The sequence below is a fragment of the Rhagoletis zephyria genome, unplaced genomic scaffold (assembly GCF_001687245.7).
Source record: "Rhagoletis zephyria isolate East Lansing unplaced genomic scaffold, Rhagoletis_zephyria_1.1 Rzeph_scaffold_00126, whole genome shotgun sequence".
Lineage (NCBI taxonomy): Eukaryota > Metazoa > Arthropoda > Insecta > Diptera > Tephritidae > Rhagoletis > Rhagoletis zephyria.
The window spans coordinates 68,439-95,756 of NW_016157210.1; the positions used below are offsets into that span (position 1 = coordinate 68,439).

The following is a 27,318-nucleotide window of genomic DNA, read 5'->3' on the forward strand; positions in this document are numbered from 1 at the left end:
TTGATATTATAGTTTCTGATCCAACACTGAGTCTTTTTATCTCTACGGTCTTGCTGCTACCAATCAATATTGCCTCTGAATATCTTGATGATATCCATACGTACCTTCACTCTCTTTATAGCTTCGCTGGTTCTCCTTTCAATATCATGTATGTATGTATGTATGTGTGTATATTGAATTGTACCGCTGTAAATTTTTTTTTTTACCGCAACTTTGACCGATGTAAACATAGCTTAACCAGTCAAACTCGCTGCTGCAAAAACTAACTGATCTCGAACGAGCGAATTGCATACAAAATAAAACAGAAAACAACATATAGAATGTCAAATAAGACAAGGAACGTAAAATATAAGTATCAGCTGATTGTCGACTAGCAAAACACCACAAAAGCGATACTGACGCTAACAAAAATACAGACTGGCTCTTGCATGAGCGAATACTTGGTGTAGTAACGTAATCTCGCTAATGTGCAAACAACAAAGGCCAATCGCCTTTTGTCTCTGTTTACAAGCGAAACGAATAGCATCAGCCCAGGGGGGGTTGAGAGTGGCGGGCAGTTTTCTGGCTTCGATGACAAGGCAGCAAGCAAACAAACCAGCTGAGTGCTTGAGCTGTCAAAATGCGCGCAGTCTAGCGAATGGAAATGAAATGACAATTGGGGAACACCAACCGGAATTGGTGCTGGTGCTGGAACCAGCTGGAAATGAAACTGCAATTGGAACATTGCTGGAGCAGAGAAAATGTTTGGAAACGAAACCGTTGAATAGGAACGAAGCGAGAGAAATTAAGTGGCGGACTAGTAGAAAATGGAATATGTGAAACAGCACTCGAGCTGGAAAATATTAAGCATAGTTTTTCCATGCAACAACAGCAAAAAGTAGGAAAACCTAGACGCTAAACTGTAAATATCAGAAGCTAAAATTAGTGAGCGCCAGCGCAGGCAGGTAAATTCTGAATGATTTATGTAGCTGGTGCTGGGGAACAGCTGCATAGCTAATTAGCATCGATGCTTTTTATTTTGGCTAATATTTGATTGACGTTTGCTTAACCACCCAGCTGACCGGCTGGCTGTCTGGCATGAACGCACGCCGCTGATACAATATGTATGTGGTGGGTTGGAAAAATTAAAGAAACCAAAAAATCGCCCCAATATAGCTGAGTATCAAATAAGAGAAAAAGAGGGTTGGTTAGCGCAGCGGGGCTGGCGTGGCGGGCGGTGAGTTAAACTCGCTCGCAACAGGGAAAAAGTAATGAAAACGACTTGGAATCGGGCGATTGTTTGGAATATGCGACTTTAGTACATGGCAAACTGTCAGTGAGTGTAAACGTACGTAGGTGCAACAACGGTGTCGCTGTTTAATTTCGTTTTTTTATTTATTGTTGTTGGTTAGTCGATCTGACACACATATGCATGTACGTTTGTAGAACAGCAGCGGATACGGATCCGGCGAAAGAATGTGCGCTTGTTGGTTTTTTTCTTTGGTGTATCGACGCTAGAAATTTTATAAAAAATCTTAAAAAAAAATATATTGAACGCAACGAAAACAACGAAGTGTTTTAAGTGTAAATTCGGCGGTACTTAGCGCTGCTGCTGCTGCTGCTGCTGCTGCTGATCGCGCACGTCTTCGTATGCATTTTTTTTTACCAAATCAATCGTTTTGCTCTTACCCAGTCGGCAATAATTTGTGAAATTCGTTTGAGTGTTTTTTCCTACAAACATACAAATTGATACAGTTTTAATGTTTTATGGCTGAAATCTACTAAATTGTGTTTTCGATTGTGTGTATGTATGTACCTATCTAGGCGTTATTCGTTTCTGTTTGTTTTTTTTTTTTTTTGCTTCGACGTTAAATATTTTGCTGCCCCAATGCCTGCGCACAATTAAAAGCTTAATTGGAAAACAAAGTGAAATTGAAACGCGTGTAAATTGTCTAAATTACCCCACAATAAATTTTCTATTTTTTTTTTGGTGGACTTTGGGCTAAATGCACTGCAGCCAATTGCGTCCGTTTGGTGGCCTGTAAACATTTCTAGGTCTGGCATTTGCCGACACATAAATTTTTATGTATTTCATATATATATATATATATATGTATACATATTTATGTATGTACATAAGCGAGTGAAAATGAAGTAAAACAAAATGAGTGCAGTGCGAATAAGAAAATGCAACGCAGGCGAAATGAAGTTTTTGTGGGAAGTTAGTGCAAGTGGTGAAAACGATATGAAGAAACAAAATTACAAAAGCGGTTAGAAAAAGTCTAAACACGCGATAGAGAGTAAATGAAAATGTGCTGTGATGGTAGTGGAGTGGGAGAGAGAAATAAAAAATTTTTGTTCAAAAAAAATGCAAGTTCCAAAAAATTTAAAAAATAAATTAACAAGTAAATAATAACACGTAAAAGTGTATAAGTTCGGACGAAACGGAACTTTAGCTCTGGCCCTGTACTCCAAGAACTTACAGGTTTTTACACAAACTTGCAGGAAGTTAGATAAAAAATGATCCCATACTTACTCCAAAATCCTAAAAATGAGAGCGATTTTTGGAGAGTTGTGTAGAGAATGAAGTTCCCAGGTTTTACCCGAACTTTTTTTCTGGTGAAATCATGAAAAGTGTCAAGCGAACAGCTGTTTGACGTTTTTACAGGAAGAATGCTTTTTTGTACCCGTACTTTTTGGTTATTACTCACTCACTTCAGAGAGTAATTTTGCTGTTTGACATTTTTACAGGATTTTACACGAAAAGTATTGGATCAGCTTTTATATATCGGATTTTCAACTCACTCTAAACTACCTTTAAATAATAAGCACGGGTGTTTTTTCTCGACTGCAAATATTTTCTATAATAAGCTCAGTTAAACTTAATGAAATAGTTGAACGTAGTTTTCTAAAAATCGGTAAAACGGTTATCGGAATACACTTCCTAGTCATAAGTGGACGATGCCCCGCCTATTTTCTCAAAAATCTTAAACAATCTTATTTCTTGTTAAGGGATTGTTGTAAGTGGTATAACTTGGAGTAAATAATCATCTTTAGTTATGGGAAATATCGGAGCTTTCGTGTATCTGAAATTTACTTTTGTGTGGGAAATATGCGTAATTAGACCCATTTCAAAACTTTTCGACATACTGCTGTACCGAGGACAATAGGTTAGGTTAGGTTGAAGTTGCTGCCAGTCGTGATACCTCGCGGATCGTTAGAACCTTCCTACTGAAACAATTGTCTGGATTTCGCTAAACCCTGAATCCATAAACTTTCGTCTTCTTCTTCTTCATTTCTGCAGCCCCTGCATAAGTCATTATAGCGGTCCCTAACCTCTCCGCGTGTCTTCCCCTCTGCATAGTACAGTCCACTAGACGATCAAGTCGTCTAGGGGGCCAGGATGTTTAAGCGACTTATGCATTTTCCCCAGAAACAAAGAACGGCGAACACACACACGGATAGACCAATTTTATGCAATTCTCAAACCTCTCGTCGCTGATCTTAATGAAGTGATAAATCGCTCACCACAGGGGTCAACAGCCCCATGCTAGATATCTCCCTCACCCCATGGTCAACGCTAACCTAGCTTGACTATCACACGCTGCTTTAAGCATCACTCCCACTCCACTCGCTGAGTAATTTTTGAGATGGTGCTTAGCTACGGCTTGCAAGCGCGACACAGGGGCTCTGCATAGCAGGCTACGGCAGCTAGAGCATGACTCCTCCAATGGAGTCCCCCAATTAATAAATGGTAAAATGGTCACATCATTCGCTACAGCTTCGTCGGCTTGCTCACATCTCTCTCTCTCTCTCTCTCTCTCTCTCTCTCTCTAAGCCTCTCTATAAACCATATGGGTTCATTGAGCTTGATATATAAACATTTGCAGCAAACGTTATCCCTATCTCCTCTACTCCCCTAACTCGATCACAACTCTAAACCTGGTCTCCCGCTCTCCCTCAGCTAAACATAGTGCATAAAGGTATGCTACACCCCAAGAAACTGGTACCAAACCGGATATAAAGCACGTTTGTATATAAATACAAACATGTGTGAAATGCAAACACTGTTTATGCACATGCACTTCTCAACTGCCGCAGAAAAAAACCTACTAAAGTAGTTAATTTCTGGCCCCCCGAATCATGCTCAACACTCCCGCTTGATGCATCAGGACTCCTCCGGAGTTGTCTCACGGTACAAAAGTTACCATTGGCCAACTGCGCCTACTCACATTTTTGACATACATAAATACATAACCGGTGTTCAACACTCCCTCAAAAAACTCTTTTAGAGTTTTCTAAACCGCAAAGCCACAGCGCTATAAGCCGTAAGGACTCTGCATGACTTACAATCATGCAGAGGTGCTAACTGATGGTTATCATTGGCCCCGACGCCTACCCGAAGTATTTTTGCTTGAATAAATTTTTAAGTACATAATTCATCCTGCCCTCTCACTGAGTTAATCGCGTTTTTAATTTTCGTTTCAATGAAATGTAACAAAACCAGGGGTAGAAAACAATCGTTATTATGAAGGATTTATATATTAAAATCATTTAGGGAGTTTACAAGGTGTTGTATACTGTCGTACTGTTGTATGTCATAAACTTTAAACGGCTAAAACTATATTTAAGGAATTCGCAAGCTAACATAAAAGTTTTATTATGAAATTTCACACAATTAAAAAATAGTTGGTGGTGATTTCAAGTCGTCTAAACGTTTATTTAGCCGTTAAAATCTTTACAACATACAACAATACCACAAGTACGACACCTTGTGAACCACCCAATTGCAAAATCGTGAAGATAATCGTTATTCTTGGAGTTTTTCCGCTAATTTTTAATCCTTATTTTATGATTTTTATTTTTTCGGTCATATTATAACCTTTACAAAAATGCAGTCTCTATTATAACTAAAAAAAATTAAGATTAGTTTTTATCGAAAAAATTTTAGTCACGAAGTAATCACAAATATGTAAGAGATGATCGAATAAAAGGAATAACAATTAAATTATGATTGTTCTTATAAAAATTATTGCGGTTAAGGTACCTGAAAAAGTTACTTTTTTCATACAACTTTTTACAGGAAGATATTCCGAGTTTTCGAAAGTTGCGGGTTTCATCGGGAGCGTCCGGAAAATATTTGCGTCCTGTTCTCCATCACTTTGGCTATAAAATACCGTTAGATTTATTTCTTTATCTGTTCTCATTCTCGAAATATTTTGCCATAAAATAGTCCATAAATATTCCACACTGTGGGCCGCTGTGCTAAGTTAGGTTAAGTTGAAATGTTCGAAAGGCATATAACGGGTGATTTTTTTGAGGTTAGGATTTTCATGCATTAGTATTTGACAGATCACGTGGGATTTCAGACATGGTGTCAAAGAGAAAGATGCTCAGTATGCTTTGACATTTCATCATGAATAGACTTACTAACGAGCAACGCTTGCAAATCATTGAATTTTATTACCAAAATCAGTGTTCGGTTCGAAATGTGTTTCGCAAACCCAATTGCTGCGAACGGCGACGAATCGACATTTCACGGTCTTCAGCAACACTCTCAGAAACAGACGCAATATTCTCTTCTGTACGCACTGTACGCATTCGTGTGGTTGGTTTAATGTCCAATAAAGTAAACTGAGTGCGAAACTTGGTCACAATCGCATTAATTGTTTGCTCACTTGGTCGATTATGTAGACCATAAATCGGACGTAAAGCGAACCGAACACTGATTTTGGTAATAAAATTCAATGATTTGCAAGCGTTGCTCGTTAGTAAGTCTATTCATGATGAAATGTCAAAGCATACTGAGCATCTTTCTCTTTGACACCATGTCTGAAATCCCACGTGATCTGTCAAATACTAATGCATGAAAATCCTAACCTCAAAAAAATCACCCGTTATGTAGGTTCTTTCTGTTACCGAAGCCACATAATTACCAGTCCCCTTCGGTGTTTGTCAATCAAGTGTAGTTTTCTTCTACTTGAACCCATGTTTAGTCTCATCGCAAGTAGTTAGCCAATTAGCCAGTGGACGGGATCAGTGATGTGAATTTATTACTATCGAGGAGTATAGGTAATCCTGGGGGTCTACTCTTTATTACGATTCCAAAAGAAAATCATTCGGAGTCGAGTACTAGGCACTTAGTATTGCCTATTGAATCGCATTGAGTTACGAATTGCAACTAACCAAAGGGTTTTCCAGCGTTCCTTGGCTACTAGATTGGTATGATTTTTAAATACCATTACCATTTTAAAGTTATCCATTCGTATACCAAAAGTGTCATTACCCAGAAGAATGTGCGTGGTCTTACTTTTCCTTGCTAACTTGCTGTGCAATTACCCTCAATTCCCCCTTGTTTAGGCGGCACCCAAGTGACTTGAATTCTATACTGCTGGCCCATGTCGTGCAAAGATCTGTGGCATTCAGTAAAAGACTTCGCATTTTATATGAGTAAGTAAACATTTTTCAGTGCCTCCTGGACACCAAAAAAGATGAAGACTTGCTTTCTCTCTAAAAACCTTTGACATTGATATAGATACATACACCGCAATCGTCCGGGAGTCAGAAATATGGCTCAGTTTAGTTAAGAAAACTTCACCCTCAAGTTTGGAGAAATCTGTATAAAATGTTTATGGCATTAGGCGAATTGTGGGGCCTGCTATGCCAGGCCTGTCGGTTTGGTGTCAAAACTTTGTATTTGTTAGTGAGAGCGGGTATTAAACAGTTGGTTTTAATGAATATTTAGATAGTCGCCAACGTGCCCAGGATAGCCCAAGTTGGCTTCGTTTCATACCTGTCATACTCAACACGCCAAGTTTGCTGCAATGAAGTCAGTGGCAGGGAAATTCGAATTTCGGCTACGCTGAGCAAAACTGCCAGCCGCCAGCTGCCACTGCTGTATTCTGTGTTGCTTCATGGGACGGCACACTTTCTCAAGAAACATCTGATTTGGAAAAAACTGCCACTGCCACCGCGCCATTGTTTTGGTTGTTTTACAGGCGTCAATACTACACCAACGGCTCTAATGAGCTTTATTAATGAAATCCTTGATAGGCTCGACTGATCCAGTCCAATGGACGTTCCAGAGAACTGCAGTTTGCCAATAATTCATCAGCCAAATCGTTGTCTTGAACACCACATTGTTCTGGTACCCATACAAGTTCAAGCTCATTTCAGCTTTCAATGTTGTTCAGCCTTAACTTATCGGCATTGCTGGACTTTTTTTTGAAGAGGTGCGAGCAGTTTCCAAGACCTTTAGAGCAACAGTCTCTGATTTTATGTCCGCGCCAGCTTTGGGCAATTATCCTGTCTGCTAATTTCAGTATTGCAAGTACTTCCGATTGAATGTCCGTTGCCTTTGCACCCAAAATCAGTAATATACCCGAAGTTACCGTCCAGATGCCATCCAGTCTTTGAGACGTTGGTATAGAAAGTTTTTACCGATTTCCCCAAGAGGGTGTCTGGAAACTACCAAAACGTTTTCATAAACCTTGAATTCGTACCAAGGATTCATATTTTCCGACCAGTGTGCTTCGTTACACTTGAGGATCTTTGCGCGGGCTCTTGCACTTGACATAAAAGGATCATATTTTACAGGCTTGTAATCGACCTCGTAAACCAACATCTTTTCACTATTACAAAAGGAATAAGGGAAAATAAAAAGAACTGTGACTCAATCTAATCGACATACATATTTACACAAATACATATAAACTTGATTTTTTCCTAATGTGGATACTATGCGACATTCATTATCATTTGCCATGTTTTTCTATTTTTTTCATTTATCGCTTTCAGCCCAAAAGTGGCTTTGGTATGTGCGCCATTTTTTCGATTTTGCTTTATTTATTTATTTTTTTGGAGTGCGTGATTTTATGTGACAGATAAGCTAAGCTACGCCAAATTTGACTGACATTATTTATACATGTGTCAAGTGACTGATAAAATATTTCGACAAAAATTCAGCGGAGACATCATAAAGCAATTCTAATGAAATGCGATTGCAAAGAGGTTATTATTCAAATGATAAAATATACGTTGGATAACCATAAACAAATTATAAAAATTAATATGTAATAGATAAGTACACGTATTTGCCAGCAAGTTAGCAAAAAATCAAACCCCAGAATATTTAACACGTGTTATTAGCCATATTTGTGTAAAACAGGTAAAAAAAATGATCAGAAATCGTTTAAGTAAACAGGTTTTTAAAAATAAAATTAAAAAAAAAACGATTAAAAAGATAAATTGTAAAAAGTCAATCACATACAGTGACGGACAAAAGTATTGGCACAGAGAATTTTTTGCAATATATGCAAAGTTTTTAATTCCAATTTATTTTCAATATTTTTTAATAAAAATTTAATTTGTACTTCACAAAAAAAAAAACATAACAAAAAATCTCAAACTTTGTGCAAAACTCAGGAAAACTCAAATTTGCATACTAATTTGCAACTTTTGATTCAGACTTTCTAGAAAGTTTGAAGTATCTAAAAAATCTCGTTCCTTTTTGGCAATTTTTTTAATGGAAGATGTTGCTCATTTTATCCTTACGAAAAATAATTGGCGAACATACTTTGTATGGAAGAATCTGAGTTTTGCACAAAGTTTAGAGATTTAGTTTTTATGTTTTTTGGTGTAGGACGAACTATATTTTTATGAAAAGTTATCGAAAATAAGGACGAAATATATTTTTATGAAAAGTTATCGAAAATAAATTAGAATAAAAAAACTTTGCAGATATTGCCAAAACTTCTCGGTGCCAATACTTTTGTCCGGCACTGTACATAACTTGTTTCGAAAAAAATTTTTTTAAATTTATTAAGAAAAAAAGGCTCAAAAATTGTAATTTATGTAAATAAAAAATTGTCAGTTTAAATACACAAAAAGGAATCGCTATATATTTGTATGTATATTGGACCGTACCAGAAAAAAGGTCGCCATACACCCTAAATACGAGGCAAAAGGCAATTTCGAAATTTTTTTTTACCGAACATAGGTCTCTTTGCATTTTTCGGTGACTCTTACATACTACAGTAGGGCACCACAATTTTTTTTAAGTTTAATGCTTTTTGGTGAGCTTTAATTCACTGAAAGTAGGGTGTTAGGAACGGAGTTCTGATGGGCAAGTACTCGAACGGGGTGCCTGAGGTCAGTGAACTTTGAAGCAAAAAATTGTCTCCTAGAGACCAGAACATCGTGCTTTAAGATCCAACTGTAAATTGCCTAGCAAAAATACTTCAGATTCAAACGTGACGGGCGAAATTTATTTGGTACGCTCTAATGCAAGTTGTACGTTAGGATGTGTCTACTCTCCATACAAAAGAAAATCTTTACTGTTTTTCCTACTCCTCTAGTTACGCAACTTATTATATTTTTGGACTTGTGTCAAAATATTTTGGAAAAATATTAAGAGTTACGTGAGCTGTACCAATTTGAACAATCCGCTGTTGAACAGAATGGCGGAAACAAAATTACTAATGTTGCGCACTAATGATTTTTAGTAAAATGTTGCTGCTGTCAACACGGTAGTGTATACCCCGGACTGCGATCAGGTCGAGGGAAACTTGTTGCCTAAAAGACTCGGCGTCTGGACACTCCAAATTTCATGAAAGTTCCGATTACCTCCTTGATTATACGAATCACTGCGTCTGTGAAGTGTCTCAAGGGATGTGTGTGTTGGGTGAGGTGGCCGTTGGAAGGCAGCGGTGAACTTTTTCGCGGATGGGTCGAAGCCGAATTAAGTTTAGGCTGTCATACTTCTTTATCGTGCTTCAAGTAGTAGAGTTTACGTTAAAGAAGCGCACTGCCTAAAAGTGCGACGTCTATGAGGAAGGAAAGAATTTGACGTTTTCGTTATTGAAATGACCTTAAGTTCGGCGCAGAGTGAGAGCGCCACTAGCCACCTATGGCTTACTCTTGGACGGAAGGACCTCGCAGCGAATGCTGGACGATAACTAGGCCATGCGCAATTGCAATGTCCTAATCGTGGACCAGGTACGGCGGCCAAATGAGCTCGATATGCTTGTAGAGCCACCGCTCTGGTAGGGGTTCTGAAAGGACACTGTTCGATAAGATTTGACGCGGTAAGAATGACATTTGATACTTACTGTTGCAGTTTTTTGCAGGATGATGAGGTCAAGCCGCCTGAACTTTTTCCAATAGGCTGTCCAGCTTTGCCGAGGCTAAGATTGAAGTAATTTAACCTAACTTTATTATCAACACTAAGATGCGCTAGGATATTTATTAGCTTAATTTAGTATAGTTGCCTATCTCGAAGAGTAGGAAGTGTAAGAAGATATTACAAGCAGTGTGACCAGGTTAGACTTTTTGTGGCTATATTCAGAAATTCTATTTTTGTTTTAGTTTCGGTATTTTGGGTCTAGCTTCTGGGTTTTTAATGCTACCTTTTAATTAATTTAAATTTCACGTTTTGAGTATCTTGAGAAAAAAAAAACTGTTTTATAGAAATGCTAAGCAATTTTACAGAGAACTATCTATATATCCCACCCCGAAATGTTTGACTAATGAGATTAAGTTTTAGAAATTTGAATTTGAGATAAATTCTTACACAACATAGCTCTGTAATTTTCATAAATAAAATAAAAAGGGGCGGCTAAAGGAATTAAAGCTGACATAGAAGCCAGTGCTGATTACATTACGCCTGTTTGGGACTTCAATACGAAGATACCCATTAGGTTTCCGACCAGGGAAGAATGGGATACTGGACTGCGAGTAGAAGAGGGGTGTGTATCCATCTACACTGACGCTTCAAAGATGGAACAAGGAACCGGAGCCGGTGTCTACTCGGAGGACCTGCAGATCAGCGAAATTGTACGGAAATGTCGCACCACGTTGGCGTCGCTGAGCCATAACAACGTCACTCTATGCTGGGTTCCCCGACATAGCAATATTGAAGGGAATAGAAGAAGAGGATAGCTCCGTACTATTACCGTTTAGTGATCACGTTAGGAAAATTGATGAATGTACCGTGGCAGTGACGAATGACTTGTGTAACAAACGGGAAGACTGTGTGCGGCTTAGTAGGCAAAAGATAGGAGACCTACTGAAACTCAAAAGATCTGCAGTTAGAGTCCTTACCGGCGTCATCACAGGGCACTTTGCTGTAGCACCAATGCTTCAACGGTAGCGTATACCAACAAGTACTCTCTGCAGAGGCTGCCATGATGAAGATGAGGAATAGTCAATTGACCACATCTGGATCGATGTCGAGGTCTACAGACGAAGCGACTCAAGCACTTGGGTTCACGCTTCTTCGACACTCTGGGCGAGGTAGTGGAGGTGAAGCTGTTGGATCTCCCCGGCTTCATCAGGGATACTAATTAATGACTTAAAGCTACTCTTTCAATTATAGGTACGTGTCTCCCCCTGACACTCACTAAAAGAGCGCACTCACAATGTTTCTGTCTCCTAGTGAAAGTATGGAATATTCCACACACGCCCTCCTAACCTAACCTAGCTCTATCATAAAACCAGTCGGCATAATGAGGAGCTCTTATTAATAATAACTTTTAGTCACCTTGGATGCGGTAGTTTATAGAAGATCTTCGAATAGCTCTGTTATTCGGAAGCAGATGAGGGGTTTTGAAAGAAAAGGATGTGAAATGAAGGAAGAATTGGAGCAAGCGTATGGCGGTGTGTCTGGAACAAAGTCAAAATGGGTACTGCGTCATCATTATATACATATATTCCGTGGAAATTTTCCCTTTTCAAAGAAGCCGAATTTGAAGGCCTGAAACGTCCATACAAAAAAAAATTGTAAAAAGTAAGAGATCAGAAAAGGTCGACAGGAAAGTTTTGAGTGAAAAAATTTATTGAATGAGGACAGATCACTTGAATTTGTAGAGCTGCTTTTTTTTAGATTTTTTTCACTGGTCCTAACATTTTCAAACCTTGTTCTAAAATCAATTGGGCTTAATTTTTTGCGATAATCTGGTCACACTGATTGAAAGAGAGGGTGTGAATATTGGTTTTCTGACTGGCTGAAAAGAAGTTAAAGTTATTACGGAGAGTGCGAGCCTAAAGGGGCGGTCGTCTTCTATCTTCTTTAAGAAACCCCGTACAACAAAAAATGGTGCTTTGATGTTTAGCGATATGGAAACCCATAAATACGCGAATATATGTATGGCGAAAAAAATTTGGCGCTTTCAAATAAATAAAAAGTTAAAAATCAGCGTTTTGCCAAACAAATGCGTGACTGAAATAAAAAATCTTCATGAAAATGCCAAAATCCTCAAAGCAGCCAAATGTGAATAGATACTAAAAAATATCGCCTAACAAATCAAAGTCATTGGGCGATATCAAACAGCTGTTTTTGGTGTCAGTGGTGTCAGTGGTGACACAAACACCACCACCTCCCCGGCACCACCACCTCACCGGCACCACCACCTCACCGGCACCACCACCTCACCGGCACCACCACCTCACCGGCACCAAGCCAGTGAACATAACAACCAGCCTAGACAACTAACGCGCAATGATGTTGTTGATAGACCGACCGGTGGCAGAAAACCGCGAAATCAAAGAGCAAAAAAAAAACGAACAAACTGTGCGAAGTTAGTGCGAAAGGGGTGAAAATAAAAGCATTACAAAATTAAATAAAAGCAAAAAAAATATATGAAAATAGCAACCATTACATTACTGCAGCTGATTTGCATTTTTTAAGATAGAAAAAAAGCGCATGATAGCGAAAATAAATGCACACAAGTGCGAAAAATTTTAAAGCATCGAATGCCTAGACAAAACTTGAATGAAGTGAAATAAAACAAAAGCGAAAAGCGAGTAAAGTGACAACTGCAGCAGCAAGCAATAATAAGTAAATGCTGCGTGAATAAATGGAAAATTCTCAAAGGCTAAAATGAAAAAAGAAAAAAAAAAAAACGAAAAAAACGAGAAAAAACTTACAAAAATATTCCACGAACGCGCATAGCATTTGCGCCGCACAGCGGAGATTTTACCTGTGACAGCAAAAAAAAAAAAAAATAAATAATATCTACAACTGAGAGAGATAAAAATAAATAAGAGCGTGTATTGTGTTTACTAAAGGACAGACACCCCGCGGGCAATTGTAATGCCACAACGTCACTATCACGGCAGGTGGCGCACGCATCCATACATATAGAACTACCCTTCCCTTTGTTTTGTTGTTTGTATGTAAGACTTTGTTGTCGTTTCTTTTTTGTCGGGTTGTTTTTTTTTCGTCTTCTTTCGTTTTGTTTCACTTTATTGCTCAGCTGTTGATATTGCGTGCTGCGTAAGCACCACTATACATAAATTTTCCACGCATCTGTCACGCTCAGCGTTGAATTTTTGCTCTTCTCGCCTTCGCTTGCTCACGCCTTTGTTTTCGCAATATACCGGTGAACATGCTACCCTGTCGACAGCGTCTTGCCGCTGATAAGAGGTATGACGTCGACTGCCTTTTTGTAGTTCTTTTTTTGGTTATCAGAATTTAGACAGCAATACTTCCTTTATTGTATTTTAGAAATAAAAAGCGATGTTTTCTTTAATTTCAATATCTTGCAGGCTAGTGCAAATTTTGTTCTGAAAAAAATGTGTTTGCAAGGCAATTAAAATTTTAAAAGCTACTTGAGAAAATGGCCCTTAGTGAGACTCCCTGGATAGATCAGTAGAGAAAATATAATTTCTGCAAAAATTTCAACAAAAAAAAAAATATATATATATAAAGAATGTCGCTGACAACTTAAGAATTTTTTTTTCAGATTTTTGATTAAAAAATGGAAATTCTAACCCACTGTAAAAAAAAGCTTATTGAAATTTTACATCACGTATGGCAACTAATATTAAGTCATATTTTAGCTGAAGTCCTGGAATGACTACCACCCTTGCTTCCAAGATGGCAGCGATCCCACAACCTCCAAGCCATACATTGCTTTCGACTAGCCTTACAGTATTCAAAAACAATTGACCACCATTTGGAAGTCGCCAGTTTTTCCTAATTTGGCTGTAGTTGGGATGCCGGAAAAAATTGTGTTTGAAAAGCTCCACCTTTAATTACAGGACTCCACTTTTTTTGAAACTTGATGCGCTAGAAAATTTAAATTTATATTACATAGTACGTGATATTTCCGCTCTCAGCTACTCCACTATCAGCACAATTTCATAAAATAAAAAACAAGAGAAAATTAAAAATAAGCAACTTAAGAAAAAAACCAAGAAATGTTTTACTCAATAAGCAGTGGAAGGCGAATGAAAAAATACCAAAAAAGTTTAAAGCAGAAACTTAATTAAAAATAGTTCTTCTGTATTTGTTAAAAAAAATATTTTCTTATTATAATATACAAAAATATTTTTCATAGATAAAATATTGTTTAAACAAAATATCACAGATAAAGTGAAAAAAGCAATAAAAAAGAAATAAAGCAAACCGTCCAATAAAACAATAAAAAATATAAACGTGCTTTTCAACTGATAACAGCATAGCACAGCGACTACAACAACAACAACAACTGCAGTGTCAACACGACCAGCAAATCAACAATTTAAGTAACAACTAAATACTTGAAGAAACCCTTGAATAATTAATACAAACGACGATAATTTTTCAAAACAGCAACTGATTACAAATCAGCACAACGAATAAAACAGTGTTTTAACGAAACGAAAAAAGCCAAAGAAAAATAATAAGTAAAAAAGGAAAATAAAAAAAAATTAAACAAAAAAAGTATGTATGCATGCCGTGCTATAAAGAATCACATGAAAGGAGTGAAAATACAATAAAAAGTGTAAATATTTATTTTGAAAAGGTGATTGAAGAGTAAATAAAAAAAAAATCGAAGTAAATAAAAAATCGATTCAGCATTTAAAAAAGCAAACAGTGTGTGCAAGCGAAAGCAAATCAAAGGTGTTGCTCGAAATTACATGAAATCAAAAATAGAGCGAAAAGGTGAAAAATAAAATACATAATCACAACAAAATAAAATGTGTATTTCTACCTTAGAATAACAAAAGGCCAGCGTTTTCGCTACAATTCTACGCAGCACAAAAAAAATCTTCGACACACCATTCGATTTCGAAACGCCGCCGACATACCTACATACAACAATTTTGGGGGAAATTCGTTTGGGCCTTTTATTGACTCTGCGAATCGAATAATAAATTAGTTTGATAGTGCGCGCTTAGGTGTGCGTGTGATTGTGCGTTCACCTACACACATACATACATAGTTATTTGTTAATTTCTTTGTTATTGTGTTTTGTATTGTGCAGTTTGTGTGTGTACATTTTTATTAATTTTCGTCTTCGTTTATTTACGTATATTCGCAATTGATTAAAGTGTTTTGTTACAATTTGCTTGATTCCGCTGATTTTGACGAAAATTATCTACAACTACAACTATCAGATACACAACAAGGAGGTGCGTATACATACATACTACATTTTTTATAATTGTTTTTTTTTTTTGTTTTTTTATAAAAATATAAATACATATTTTTAATTTTCGGAAAGCGTTACTTTTCGTTTGTGTTGATATGACTTGGTGTTAGGCTATTTTTTTTTTAAAGATTTTCCATTGATTTTTAATAGTTGGAAAATTTTTTCATATATTTTTAATATTCCAAATGCATATGATTTTCGAAAAAGCGTATATTGTTATTCAACCGCATTTTCAATACGGTGTTTACATGATGCGATTTTAGAGGCAACTTTCAGTTGAAAGCAACAATCGGTGCAAGTTTCACGATGGCTGAGTGTGCTAAGCACTGGCGTGTCATTCGAGAGATCTGAGGTTTGACTCCTCGGGCAGCGGATATTTTTCTTTTTTTATATAATTATTATTTTTTTTTTATTTAACTTTCTTATCATTTTTATATTTTATTGTTCTAAAAATGAAAATATATACGCATATTTATTTAACTTAATTTGATTTTTAGAAAATTACTATATTTAAATTTGTTTTTTTTTTTAATTAAATTTTTCTTTTACTTTTTAGAGAATTTATTGTTTACAAAAGTATTTTTTTAAATTTAATTTTTAGTCTTATTTTGTTTTTTCTTTTTTTTTTAAATTTAATCCTCTTTTAATTTTTAGATTATATGATTGTAAGAAAAAATATTTCTTTTAATTTAAATCAGTTTTAGGAACTTTTTATTTTTTCCTATAATTAATTCAAATTATAATAGTTAATAATTTTTATTAAATTTAATTTTCTTTAGTGGAGGGCATATTTTTTAAACATTTTCTTATTTCCGGACTGTATTACATGTAGGGGTTCTTGGGGTCTCTGATTTCGACTCTATAGTCACTTTTTAAAAACTCGAAATGGCAGATCTGATATGGCAGAAATTTTTTTTACTTGGTTGAAGCGGTCTTCACGTATTGAAATTGATTATAGATTCGTAATCAGCGATCCCAAGAACCCTTACATGCAAATTGTCACAAAAACCAAACAATTTTTTAAAAAATATGTCCGCCATATTGGATCCGCCATTTTGAATTTATTTTAATTGTCACGAATTTTTCTTAATTAGCGAAACCAAAAACCCCTAGATGCAAAATGTCTCGAAAACCAAACAGTTTTTAAAAATATACCCGCCATATTGGATACGCCATTTTGAATTTTTAAATGCTGATTATAGATTCCTAATAGCGACCTTAAAAACCCCTAGATGCAAAACCAAATTTTTTTTTAATATGTCCGCCATTTTTACTTTTTAAAAAATTATTACAGATTCGCAATCAGCGATCCCAAAAACCCCTATGTACTAAGTTTTATAAAAATAAAAAAATTTAAAAGAAAATATCCGCCTTCTTGGATCTGCCATGTCAATCATATCAGTTTTTTGGAAACACCAATTACCAACAATTTGAGTCTAAAACCTGGCGCTTCGGCCTTAAATATTATATTTAGCAGGGGTTTTGATTCCAGATTTATCTTGCGAAAGACTTTTGTATCTCGAAAGATTGTGGGGAATGTTTGAAACACAATATCCTTTAAATGTCCATCACGTTCGGGCTGTATATCATTTTATAACGCATATGACATCGTCAACTTCAACTCTGGAATTGTCCCGGACGCATAGACCAAACTTTTCACGTAGCCCCAGATAAATAAGTCCAATGGTGGATTTCCAGTATCCCAAAATGTCTCCTCCGTATGAGCTTTCAAAAAAATTCTGTACATAGTTGAGTTGAGTCGTTGGGAGTCTATCTGCAATCGACTCTGCTATGGAGCTCTAATAGTATCTCCATTACCTTTAGTTGAAAAAACGAAATAGTGATGGATCTGAAATATTTTTACTAAAGGCTAAGGCTAATACTCCCCTAAACATAACTTATAGCCGCGCTCAACTTCGCTTAAATAATTGTTTTATCAGTATTGGGGCGATCCGAATGGGACTTGGTGATTTATAGAGTGTAATGCCCTTATATAACACTAGGTCTAGTAAACAAGTCTCCAGGCCTGGCTCAGGATTTTTCGGCAGCTAAACTAAATCCGGCTCTACGCTAATAACAGGTAAGATACAGGTGGTTTTTGCGGGCTTCCTATGAGCCGGTATGAATTCTTTGTACCTTGGTAACGGGGTTATAGTTTAAACCGAACTTGCTTCCACTCCTCATTAGTCGACGACACTTTCTTTGTGAAGGTGGACGATAGAGGTCCTATGTCGTCGGACATCTAAACTAGTACTACTAATTACTAAATCTTCTTTATCATGCCCAATGGCTCCGCCAAAGGAGGCTGAGGGCAGCTCACTCTTTATATGATTTACCCGGATAGCAGAAGAAGGACAGACCTCCACCGGCTTGTTCCGGGAGTGAAGTCCGATTTGCATCACCAGGCTCATCTTAAAATAGTTTTGTTAGAAAATCGACACATTTTGTTTTGTTTGTGAACGAGAAAAGTCAAACACAATATTCTCGATCGCCCAAACGGAGTTCAACCGATATGCAGAGTTCGCTTACTTTCGACCAGACGTCGTCCTGGAGATGCCTCCATCGGCCTCGTTGTTCCATCTTGCTAGTTTAGGTTATTTTCGGTGAGCAAGCAGCAGCTCAGTGGACCAACCGAGCAGTGGTGTAGACCGAAGTCCAAGGCCGTTACCCAGGCGGTCGCCTACAACTGGACGGCCTCCTCGTTATTATTTTTCATCCGTTAGGCTACCGTCAGCCCGATTATAGCCAGAGTAATAACCACATCTATATACTGATACCAGTCGACATCCAAAAGGACCGGAGACCTTCCAAACATCTGTGGGTGCTAATCTTATCAATGCGTTTATTATTTCTACAAACTAGCTGTTAAACTAAGAAGAGAACTAAAAGTATAATTTGCAAAAAATTGTCAACGGTATGACGTATTTTTATACCTTGAAAATGAAATATTCTGATGTGACAAGGTTTGCAAATAGCAGCTTTTTAAAATACGAGAACAAACTTTTTTCAAGTGTCAAGTCACTTAAATATTCCTTCACACATCAGAGTAAGTATTTAGTCATACAATCCTTGTAGTCGGTTTATGCCTGATGACGGTTACTTAAACTCAAATAACCGTCAAAGCGCGTTCAGCGTCAATGAACGCTGTGTCATTTCGCGATCACATGTTCAACACCTTTACTAAACTACTCGTCATAAAAATTATTGTAGATAAAATCTTAAGTTTCAGCTAGTACATACATATATACATACTTATGTATTTAAGTAAATGTCGCATGTAAATAAATTTGTTAGTAGCTGTTTAATATCACATCTACATACGTTTCGTTACCTTAATATAGAAAGGCCCTATCTCACATAAAGCTAAAATTCTTCGGTTGCAAATTCCTTCAAAACGTTGGTGTTTAATACACATTTAAAAATATTAATTGGTGTAGTAGCTGTTTTTAAATTCTATGAGGCCCTGCTACTGAACAGCCTGCCGACTTTTTTACAAAGCAAAATTTCGAAAGAAAATGAGTTAGGGTCTTTCTACATTAAGGTAACGATATGTACATATGTATGTAAGTACATATGTGTTTGTTTGCATCTCTGTTAGGTTTATTATTTTCGAATAATTAGCACTAATTGTTGCTTATCAAATATAAAGCAAGTGGAAATGCCGTTATTTGTACGAGTACATACATATTTCTGCTGTCAGTTAAGGCCGGTCCACATAGAACTTTCGTGTTGGCTTTGGCGTTGGCGTTGGTTTGACAGAACGCACGTTAAAAGTATGCTTGCTACAATGAGCGCTTGGCAGCGAATGCTTGGGCCACTACATTAACATACTAACGACAGATAAATTAATATTTCATATCAATAATTGCATTAAAAACGATATTTCTTGCCCGCACTTGATTAAAAAGGAAAATATTTCACATAATTTTATTTATTTGCAACAGCTGACGAGCGACGCACGCGAAAAGATGAGAGTTGGCCATCTTTTTGCTTTGTGTTGGCGTGAGCGTTGTCGAATTTTGGCTATGTGGACGGCTGCGTTTGAATTCATGTATTCATAGTCAGCTGTTGAAGCGACGCCAACGCCAACGCAACGCCAAAGTTCTATGTGGACGGGCCTTTAAGTTCTAGGCGTTGCCTCGAATTTCCGAAAATTGAAACGAATTAAATCAGCCCTTAACTCATTAGCATTGAAATTGAAATATGCGTTCCCTACCAGTGATCGGACTTTACATCTGTGATCAGACTAGATTCACTCCGGTTTTTGAAAAAAATTTAAATCTACTCCTCTGCACTGTTTGACTTTAAATCTATTCCGTTTTTTAATTAATGTTCTGCCCCTGTTGGGCCCATTTTTTGAGTGTTCACCCCGGATTTCAGTAAAAAAATTTAAAGTTAAGTAAAAACTCACTCAGATGGGCGTGTGAGTGATTTTGGCTTACGTTCACGCACGCTCCCGTTTAAGGGTTTTGCAAATCACGCACGCTCACGACGCCTATTTTTTTTTAGTCATGCATGCTCACGCACGCTTTTTCACGGATTTTTTTTTTTTTTTCAAATTGAAACTTTATTTACAAAAGCTTGGCCAAACGCCTAGCCTGGGAGGAACGCACTAGCATTTTTGTTTATTTTACAAATGTCAGATATACGCACTATGTGCTACGAGTTTAGAAAATAATTCACATCAATATTAATTCAATGCTATTTTAAAATGACTAACTCATATTTTTGTTTAAAAATAATATTTTGTCGAGGTTATCACCGAGCCGTTGTGCACGTCTTTCTTCTGCATCAAAAGGAAAATTTTGAAAAAAAATTTCGCTTACATATTTTTGGCGTTTGGAGCTCGATATGTGCAAATTACGTGATTGACGGAGACTCTTCTAACTCACGCAAGTTCACGCCAGCCAAAGTTTCAGTCACGCAAGATCACGGAAGTAACGTCATATTTCTCTTAAAAATCACTAACGCTCATGCGTGCAAAAGCGTGACGCGACGTGCCACGTAGAAAATCACGTGTTTTGCCCATCTCTAATAAGGGTGTAGAAATTGGTGGATGCAGAACTTTACTTAAGTTGTTAAAAAGTATATTCGTTACCTTAATATAGAAAGGCCCTAACTCCTAACTCATAAAGTAGTTGAAATGCAAAAAAGCCGTAACTGACTAAAATTTTTTATTGCTTAAGATGATGTGGGGACTTATAAATTCGATAAAATGTATCATAATCAATTAAAAAGGGAATTTGGGATTTTTACTTAGTTACGGCTTTTTGTATTTCAGCGACGATGTGAGATAGGGCCTTTCTGTATTAAGGTAACGATATGTAGAAAGAAATTTATGTGAAGTATAAAAGGTTTAGGTCCTATTGCTTTTTAGAAAATTGTGTGTTAGATATATTCTATGTACATTATAGAAAATACTAAAAACTACCTAAATATTAAACATGTTATCCTTACATTGCCTCGGGTTCTTTTTTTTTGCATGAATAGAAAATATGTACATAAGTCATACAATTAATGCCAAAGCGAAAATAAAATATGCAAATCTAGTGCGGAAAATTTGTTTTTGCTTCGATTTTGAAAGCGATTTTGTCATAATATTGCCGCGTGCAGTACACTGCTAACAGGCAGATCGATAATTTCACATAGTGATGTGCTGCCCTTAAGGAATACGGAATAATGAAAAAAAACCCTCTGAATTACCATGAAGGGAAATGATATCTTTCGACAATTTTTGGAGCCGTTTTTCTCTGCCTAAATATAAAACAACTTTTCCATGTCAAAACTGTGTGATAAATGCAACTAATTATACAAAAAAAAAAAAAAAAACGATTGCGTAAAATCGAATAACCAACAGTTAGGTATGCGCATATGTGATAGAAATTACATACAATGTGCCCCATTATTTAGGTATGTACATTAGGATGAAGAGTATCCATACAAAAAAAAAAATGGAATTATAAAATTTATTATATTTTAAGACTTTTCCCATAATATTTCGAAAAAACATTAAGATTTGCGTGAGCTCAAGCGATTAGAAAATGCCTCCCAAATTCTTATTATTTTCATTGCGTTGATAAAATGTGCAAACATTTTTCTGCAGGCATTTTAAGCTTAATATCTTCTTTGATCTGAGGTAATTTTTTGGACAAAATGGGTCAGAATAATGTCGCCTATAAAGTTAGCTGCGGCTTTTGACATAATAATTTTTAATGAAATATCTGTCAAAAAAGGAGCAAACTCACTTTAAAGTCGATTTTATGAATATGCCCCATTAGTTTTTTTTTGTTTGTTTTAAGAACTAATTTTATTTATAAGAAAATGTAAATTTTTGGAGTTTCAGATCGATCTAGCTCAAGTAAATCTTAATATGCTTCCGAAGTATTTTGGCGGAAATCTTTAAATGTAATAAATTTTATAACTTTGTTTTAGTGAGACTCCCTAATGTGGATACCTACCTACATATGTTTTTAGGTGCCCGAAATGCGAAAATTAAATACAATTATGAACAGTTACAACTTCCGTTAATACAACCGCGTGCTCAGAATGTGTGTAACATATTTTTTTTTTTACAACAGTTACTCTTTGTCTTTTAAAATCACCTGAAATTAATAAAAATGTGAGAATACGAACTGGAAAATCCGTTAGATGAGGTGTATATACATTACATAAATAAATAATTATTTTTTGGTAGAGAAAGATGTTTCTTTTTTCGAACTCATCATCGCCATTACATTAGCAATCGATATTTATCGTTATTGGTGTCGATACTTATCGTTATCGTTATGCTATCGCTATAGTTGACGTTATGCATATGTACTATTCGATAAAGAATTTCATTTGGATTCTTATTGCCATTTCTCTTCCAGAGCGACCGCCCTGAGTGTGCATTTTATAAAAAAAAATGCTAAGAAACTTAATACGCTTTTGATATTTATTAGGCCGATTTTTAGCAAGAAAATATTAAAAATTTTTTTAATTCTTATTTCTTAAGGCAGAAATGAAAAGCAAAATTTGTCTGATACCTTTTTCACCGGAGAACAATCGGAAATTTTTACTGTTTATTTTTTCGGCACTCATAACAGACAAAAAAGATAAAACTGTTTTTTGAGTTTGATAGATCACGAAAATTTCACAAAGGTACGGGACTGTAAGGTTCAAAAAAAATAAAAAAATAGCACTCGGAAAATCCCGAAATGTTCTAAACAGGCAAAATGGACCTTATATATTTTGAGCAGAGTATGACTGGTAAATTTTTCTCTCCATTGTTTTCATAAAAAAATGAGTGTTAAATGTAAAAGCCTTAAAAGATCACGAAAAGTCACGAAAGAATCCTAGAAAGTCCTAGAATTCTCAAAGCAAAGAATATCCGGTACTGTCAAATTTGAAAGTTCCCGAAAAGCTTAAAAGCTCTTTGATAAACGGGTCGTAATTTATTTTTCCAAAATACAACACAAATACAGTTTGGATTAACAATTCGATCAATTCTACAAAAAGTTTTAGAATACAATTTTTATTCACACAAATTCAGACCGTAATCATGGCATGCTGAAACAGTGTCTCATTAAAGCGCTCAAAAGCGCGCAAACGCGCATTCAAATCTTCGATCATGCGAAAAGCACGATCAAATTTCTGCTCATAAATGCCCACTATAGCCTTGAGTTCTCGGCGAAAAGTCTCCGCGTCCTGTAGCGGCAACGCTTGTAACTGCGCGGGTTGACTTAATTTCTGTCCATTCACCATCTCCACCAGCTGACTGCCACTGCCATTCGAATCTTCCTCCTGCTCCCCCTCCAAGCGATACATACACGCGATGTCGTTCACATATTCGCCCGGAAACTCGGGATCTACTGCGTCATAGCCGTAGATGATGTTGAGTGGCTTGAGTAGCACATCCATCAGAATATTTAAATTGTAACAATTCCACTCATTGCCGCGTATGTCGAAGTGACTCAAATGCTCCAAATACTTGAAGTTCTGCGGATTAATCTCGCGCAAACGGTTATAGGACACGTTGAGAAAATTGAGATGCTCTTGCGCGGCGATTGCCTCCACGGGCAGCTGCGCCAAACCCGTATTGCCGAGATCCAATCGCTCCAAAGCGTTGGCTAGCCAAGGCGTGGGTAGTGTGCCCAATTCGGGATTGTCGCCCAAGTCGAGCAGCTTTAGATTAGTTGCGCGAGACAAGGAGGCAATCTGCTGCAGTGAATTATTGCGTAGATTCAGCATCTCCAACTGCTCCGGCTGCGCGAAGTACAGCTCCTGTATGTGATTGTAGCTGAGATCAGCGTTGCGCACGTGTCCGTAAATGTTAATGCGCTCCAAAGCGCAATTGGTCGCCACCAAATGTTGCAACTGCAGCGTCAAAACCAGGGTGCGTAGCTCATTGTTGTAGCCAATGTTTAAGATCACCAGACGCGCTTGACGCCTCAGCGCATTCTCATCAATATGCACCAAGCGATTCTCACCCACCGACAATATCCACATATTTAGATTATTGAGAAAGAGCTGATCGTTTAGCGTGCGCAGGCGGTTATCGTCCAGCAGCAGTTCCTCGAGGGCGGCCAAATGATCAAACACGCCCACCGGCAGCAACGTCAGCCGATTGTGACGCAAATCTAAGTAACGCAAGCGTGAAAGACCCTCAAAACTATCGCGATGCAGTTGCGTTAAGCGATTCGAGTCGAGATAGAGTTCATGCAGCTCGCTGGCGAATTTGAAGGTCGCTGGCTCGATCGCTTGCAAGCGATTTTCGGAGAGAATGAGACCGCGCAAATTTTGCGCCATCAAAAAGCACTCCCACGTCAGCACTTGTACGGAACAATTGCGCATATCCAGCACGCTCATGCTGATGGCATAGAATAGGTTGAGCGGAAAGCGCGCGAATGTCGAATTCTCGAAGATGAGCGTGTCGTAGTTGCGCGCATTGACTATGTCGTAGGTGGCGTCAGCGCCATTGATACGCACTTCGTCCTTGATGTCGAAAAATGCCACCTCATCTGGGCGTTCGTAGTGGAAACCGATGCAAAGATATTCGATGCAGTGATTATCCAGCGTTTTGATATTACGCAGCCGTGGGCGTGACGCCTCGAAAGTGTTCGTCGTTTGCGTTTGTGCTCCAGGTGATGTGGCTGTCGTTTCTGCGCTGGCACTTTTGGGTGGCGCGACATTGTTCTCCTCCGCTGGTAGTAAATTAAGCTCAATGCTCTCCTCAGTTGAGTTGCTCTCATCAGCAGCGTCTACATTGTCCTGACTGCGCACGGCGGCGTAGAGCGCGAACAGGCAAAGCGCTAGCAGTAGGGCATTAAAGTGCATTTTTCGTGTTGAGTTTTGGTTGTAGGTAAATTTTTTAAGACTTATTTGGAGATTTTGAAAAACAAAAATATGTTAGCTTTTTTTGTGGCACTACAGATTTAGTTCGAACTGTTTTACTCCGTATTCGCCAACGTTTGCGTTTTAACTGATCGCATTTGTGCAATAATAAATTTCGTGTTGAAATTTGCTATATTTTCGCTGATCTATTCATTCAAAATAATTGTGTTATAAGTACGACCGATGTGTGTCGTTTTAATGATATTTTATAAATATGAATTTGTTTGTTTTTATGCTCGTTTTTCCTTTGAAAATGTATAATTTTATTATTTTGCAAATTACATACACAAAAGTGCTCGATCATTATTGTTGTTGCTGCCGCTTTCATTAAAAATTATCATTTCGCTTGTTATTTATATAAAATTGACCTTTACCGTATTTGCAGCGGCATGTTTTTTTATTCACAATTTTTGTTTCATATATTTTCCTTATTATTTATACAGTGCCGGCCGCTTAAATAGCGCCCGCTTTTGAGCATCAGTATTAATTATTTAATATGCATAAATTATTTACATATATAAATAATATATGTAGCATATTCTATAAGAAAAACCATGTAAATTCTCAACAATAAATAATTCATCAAATTTTTAACAAAATTTTAAGTTAAAAAAAATCTATTTTGGTGTTTTATAGTCCATTAAATTTTAGTATAATAAGGTGCTGGTTAATTTTTGAGAATTTGTTTTGCCGAAGGTAAACATATAATGGAGCACGTATTCAAGCATGTACATTAGGGCGGAATAATTTGTTTCGTAGCAAAATTTTCGAAAAAAGTGTACAGCAAATTCAAATTCTACGATTAGTTCTAAGAAAAAATAGCGAACAAGCCATATGCCAAAAATGGCACTCGACCCTCCCAATTTTCGAAAGAAAAAGCAGTATATTGTATGAAGGAAACGCAAAATTTTGTAAATGAAAAATTTATTTCGCTTAGAAAAAATTATAATACATAGATTTTGCTTTTAATAATTGGGAGAGTCAAATTTTTTTTTGGTATATAGTTTGTTCACAATTTTTAGAATCGAACATGCCATACAATTTTTTCGAAATTTAATTACTAAGAAACTAACCTAACGAATTTTTGAACTTAAAATAGGTGATACTGCAGTGAAGAAAATTCTCCCATTTGGAATTTAGGATATTGCTGGCGATGCAATTGGACTACACGAAAAATAAATTGCTTTTGCTCTTCGTCTGTCGTCATAGTTCGATCGTCTCTAAGACAATCAAATTCAGGGTAATTTGTTTAGAGAATTTAATTCCCTACAAGAGTATACCTCAAACGGTTTAGTAGTTATAATATTTTCAATGAAAAATAAAATTTTTAAATTGGAATAAAAATCTTCCCAAATGGGAGAATTTTTCAGTAAATAGTTCGTTTTAAGGCAATAAATTCTTTAGGTTAGTTTATATGGCTTACCGCAAATGTACATTAGGAAGCATTACTCTTCACACAAAAAAAAAAAATCCGTACTGTTTTTCCATAGGAATTATAAAATATATTATATCCTAAACTGGGGTAATTTTTTGGAGAAAATAATTTTAAAAACTAATTTTATTTATAAAAAAAACTCGATTTTTCGAAGTCTTTTCAAATCGGCCCAGCTCACGTAAATCTTAGTACAAATATTTCCAAAATATTTTGGGGGAAGTTTTTAAATGTAAAAAATTTCAAAAATGCCGGTGAAAAAACCACGCCTTTTTGGTGAGGCACCTTAATGTACTTAAATATGCATGTAAGTGACCAAAATTACAAAACTGCATACTCAAAAATTTTTTTTTAAGTTTGAAATTTTAATGAAAATTTGTCGAATTAAAAAAAAATTTTGTCTAAAGTTTGAAAAACGGCTTTACATGGTTTTGCTATAGTATATGCTATATTTTTATAAAAAAATAAACGAATATTAAATGAAAAAGGAAAACTGGCAATAGCGCGGATCAAAAGGGCGCGCTATTCAAGTGGCCGGCACTGTATATACATATGTTTGCATATGGGATAGTTTATGTACTTCTCGCTGTGCTGCCGTTGCTCTGTTTCTATCGAAAAGTGCGCTAATACTCTATAGATGAGGTAAATGTACATCGGTATATACTTTTGTACATTTCTATATCGCTATACAGTATTCCCCGGTTAACTGGTCCCCACTTAAGTGTTTCCCCCTGCTTATTTTCACCACTAGTTCGAACAAAAAAATGAAAATCTATTAAGAGCACCACTTTAATTAAACGCTCCGCATAATTAAACAAAATCAATTGCCTTTTCGCATGTTCAATTATGCGGGAGTGACTGTATTACTAAACATTAAAGTTCACATATGTACATACTTTACTACCTCGGCGCTAGCTATTTGCATACTATGTTACTCGTACAGCACTCGCACTTACATACATAAATACATACATACTTGTGTACTATATAATATTTTTTTTTTGTAAAGCATTTCCATATCATCAGCCAGCCATATACTTACCTACACGTAGCGTTGCGCTTCAACCGCTCAGCCAGCCAGCCGCTTGTTTGTGTAGTTAAATCTAATAACTTTTGTTG

General features: G+C 36.6%; 2 protein-coding genes across 2 annotated transcripts in view; one reads left to right on the forward strand and one right to left on the reverse strand.

Annotated features, from left to right (window-relative positions):
• Positions 1-1,295: 1,295 nt before the first annotated feature.
• Positions 1,296-27,318, forward strand: part of SNF4Agamma (SNF4/AMP-activated protein kinase gamma subunit) — a 263,585-nt gene continuing 237,562 nt past the window's right edge. The window contains exons 1-2 of the mRNA XM_017636644.1: positions 1,296-1,386; positions 15,228-15,375. The gene's annotated coding sequence lies outside the window, so the exon portion shown is untranslated. The remainder of the gene's footprint in view (positions 1,387-15,227; positions 15,376-27,318) is intronic.
• On the reverse strand, positions 22,814-24,902 carry cDIP (Common Dpr-interacting protein). Its single transcript, XM_017636654.1, has one exon. The coding sequence runs from the start codon at positions 24,708-24,710 to the stop codon at positions 22,923-22,925; it is 1,788 nt and encodes a 595-aa protein (XP_017492143.1). The 5' UTR covers positions 24,711-24,902; the 3' UTR covers positions 22,814-22,922.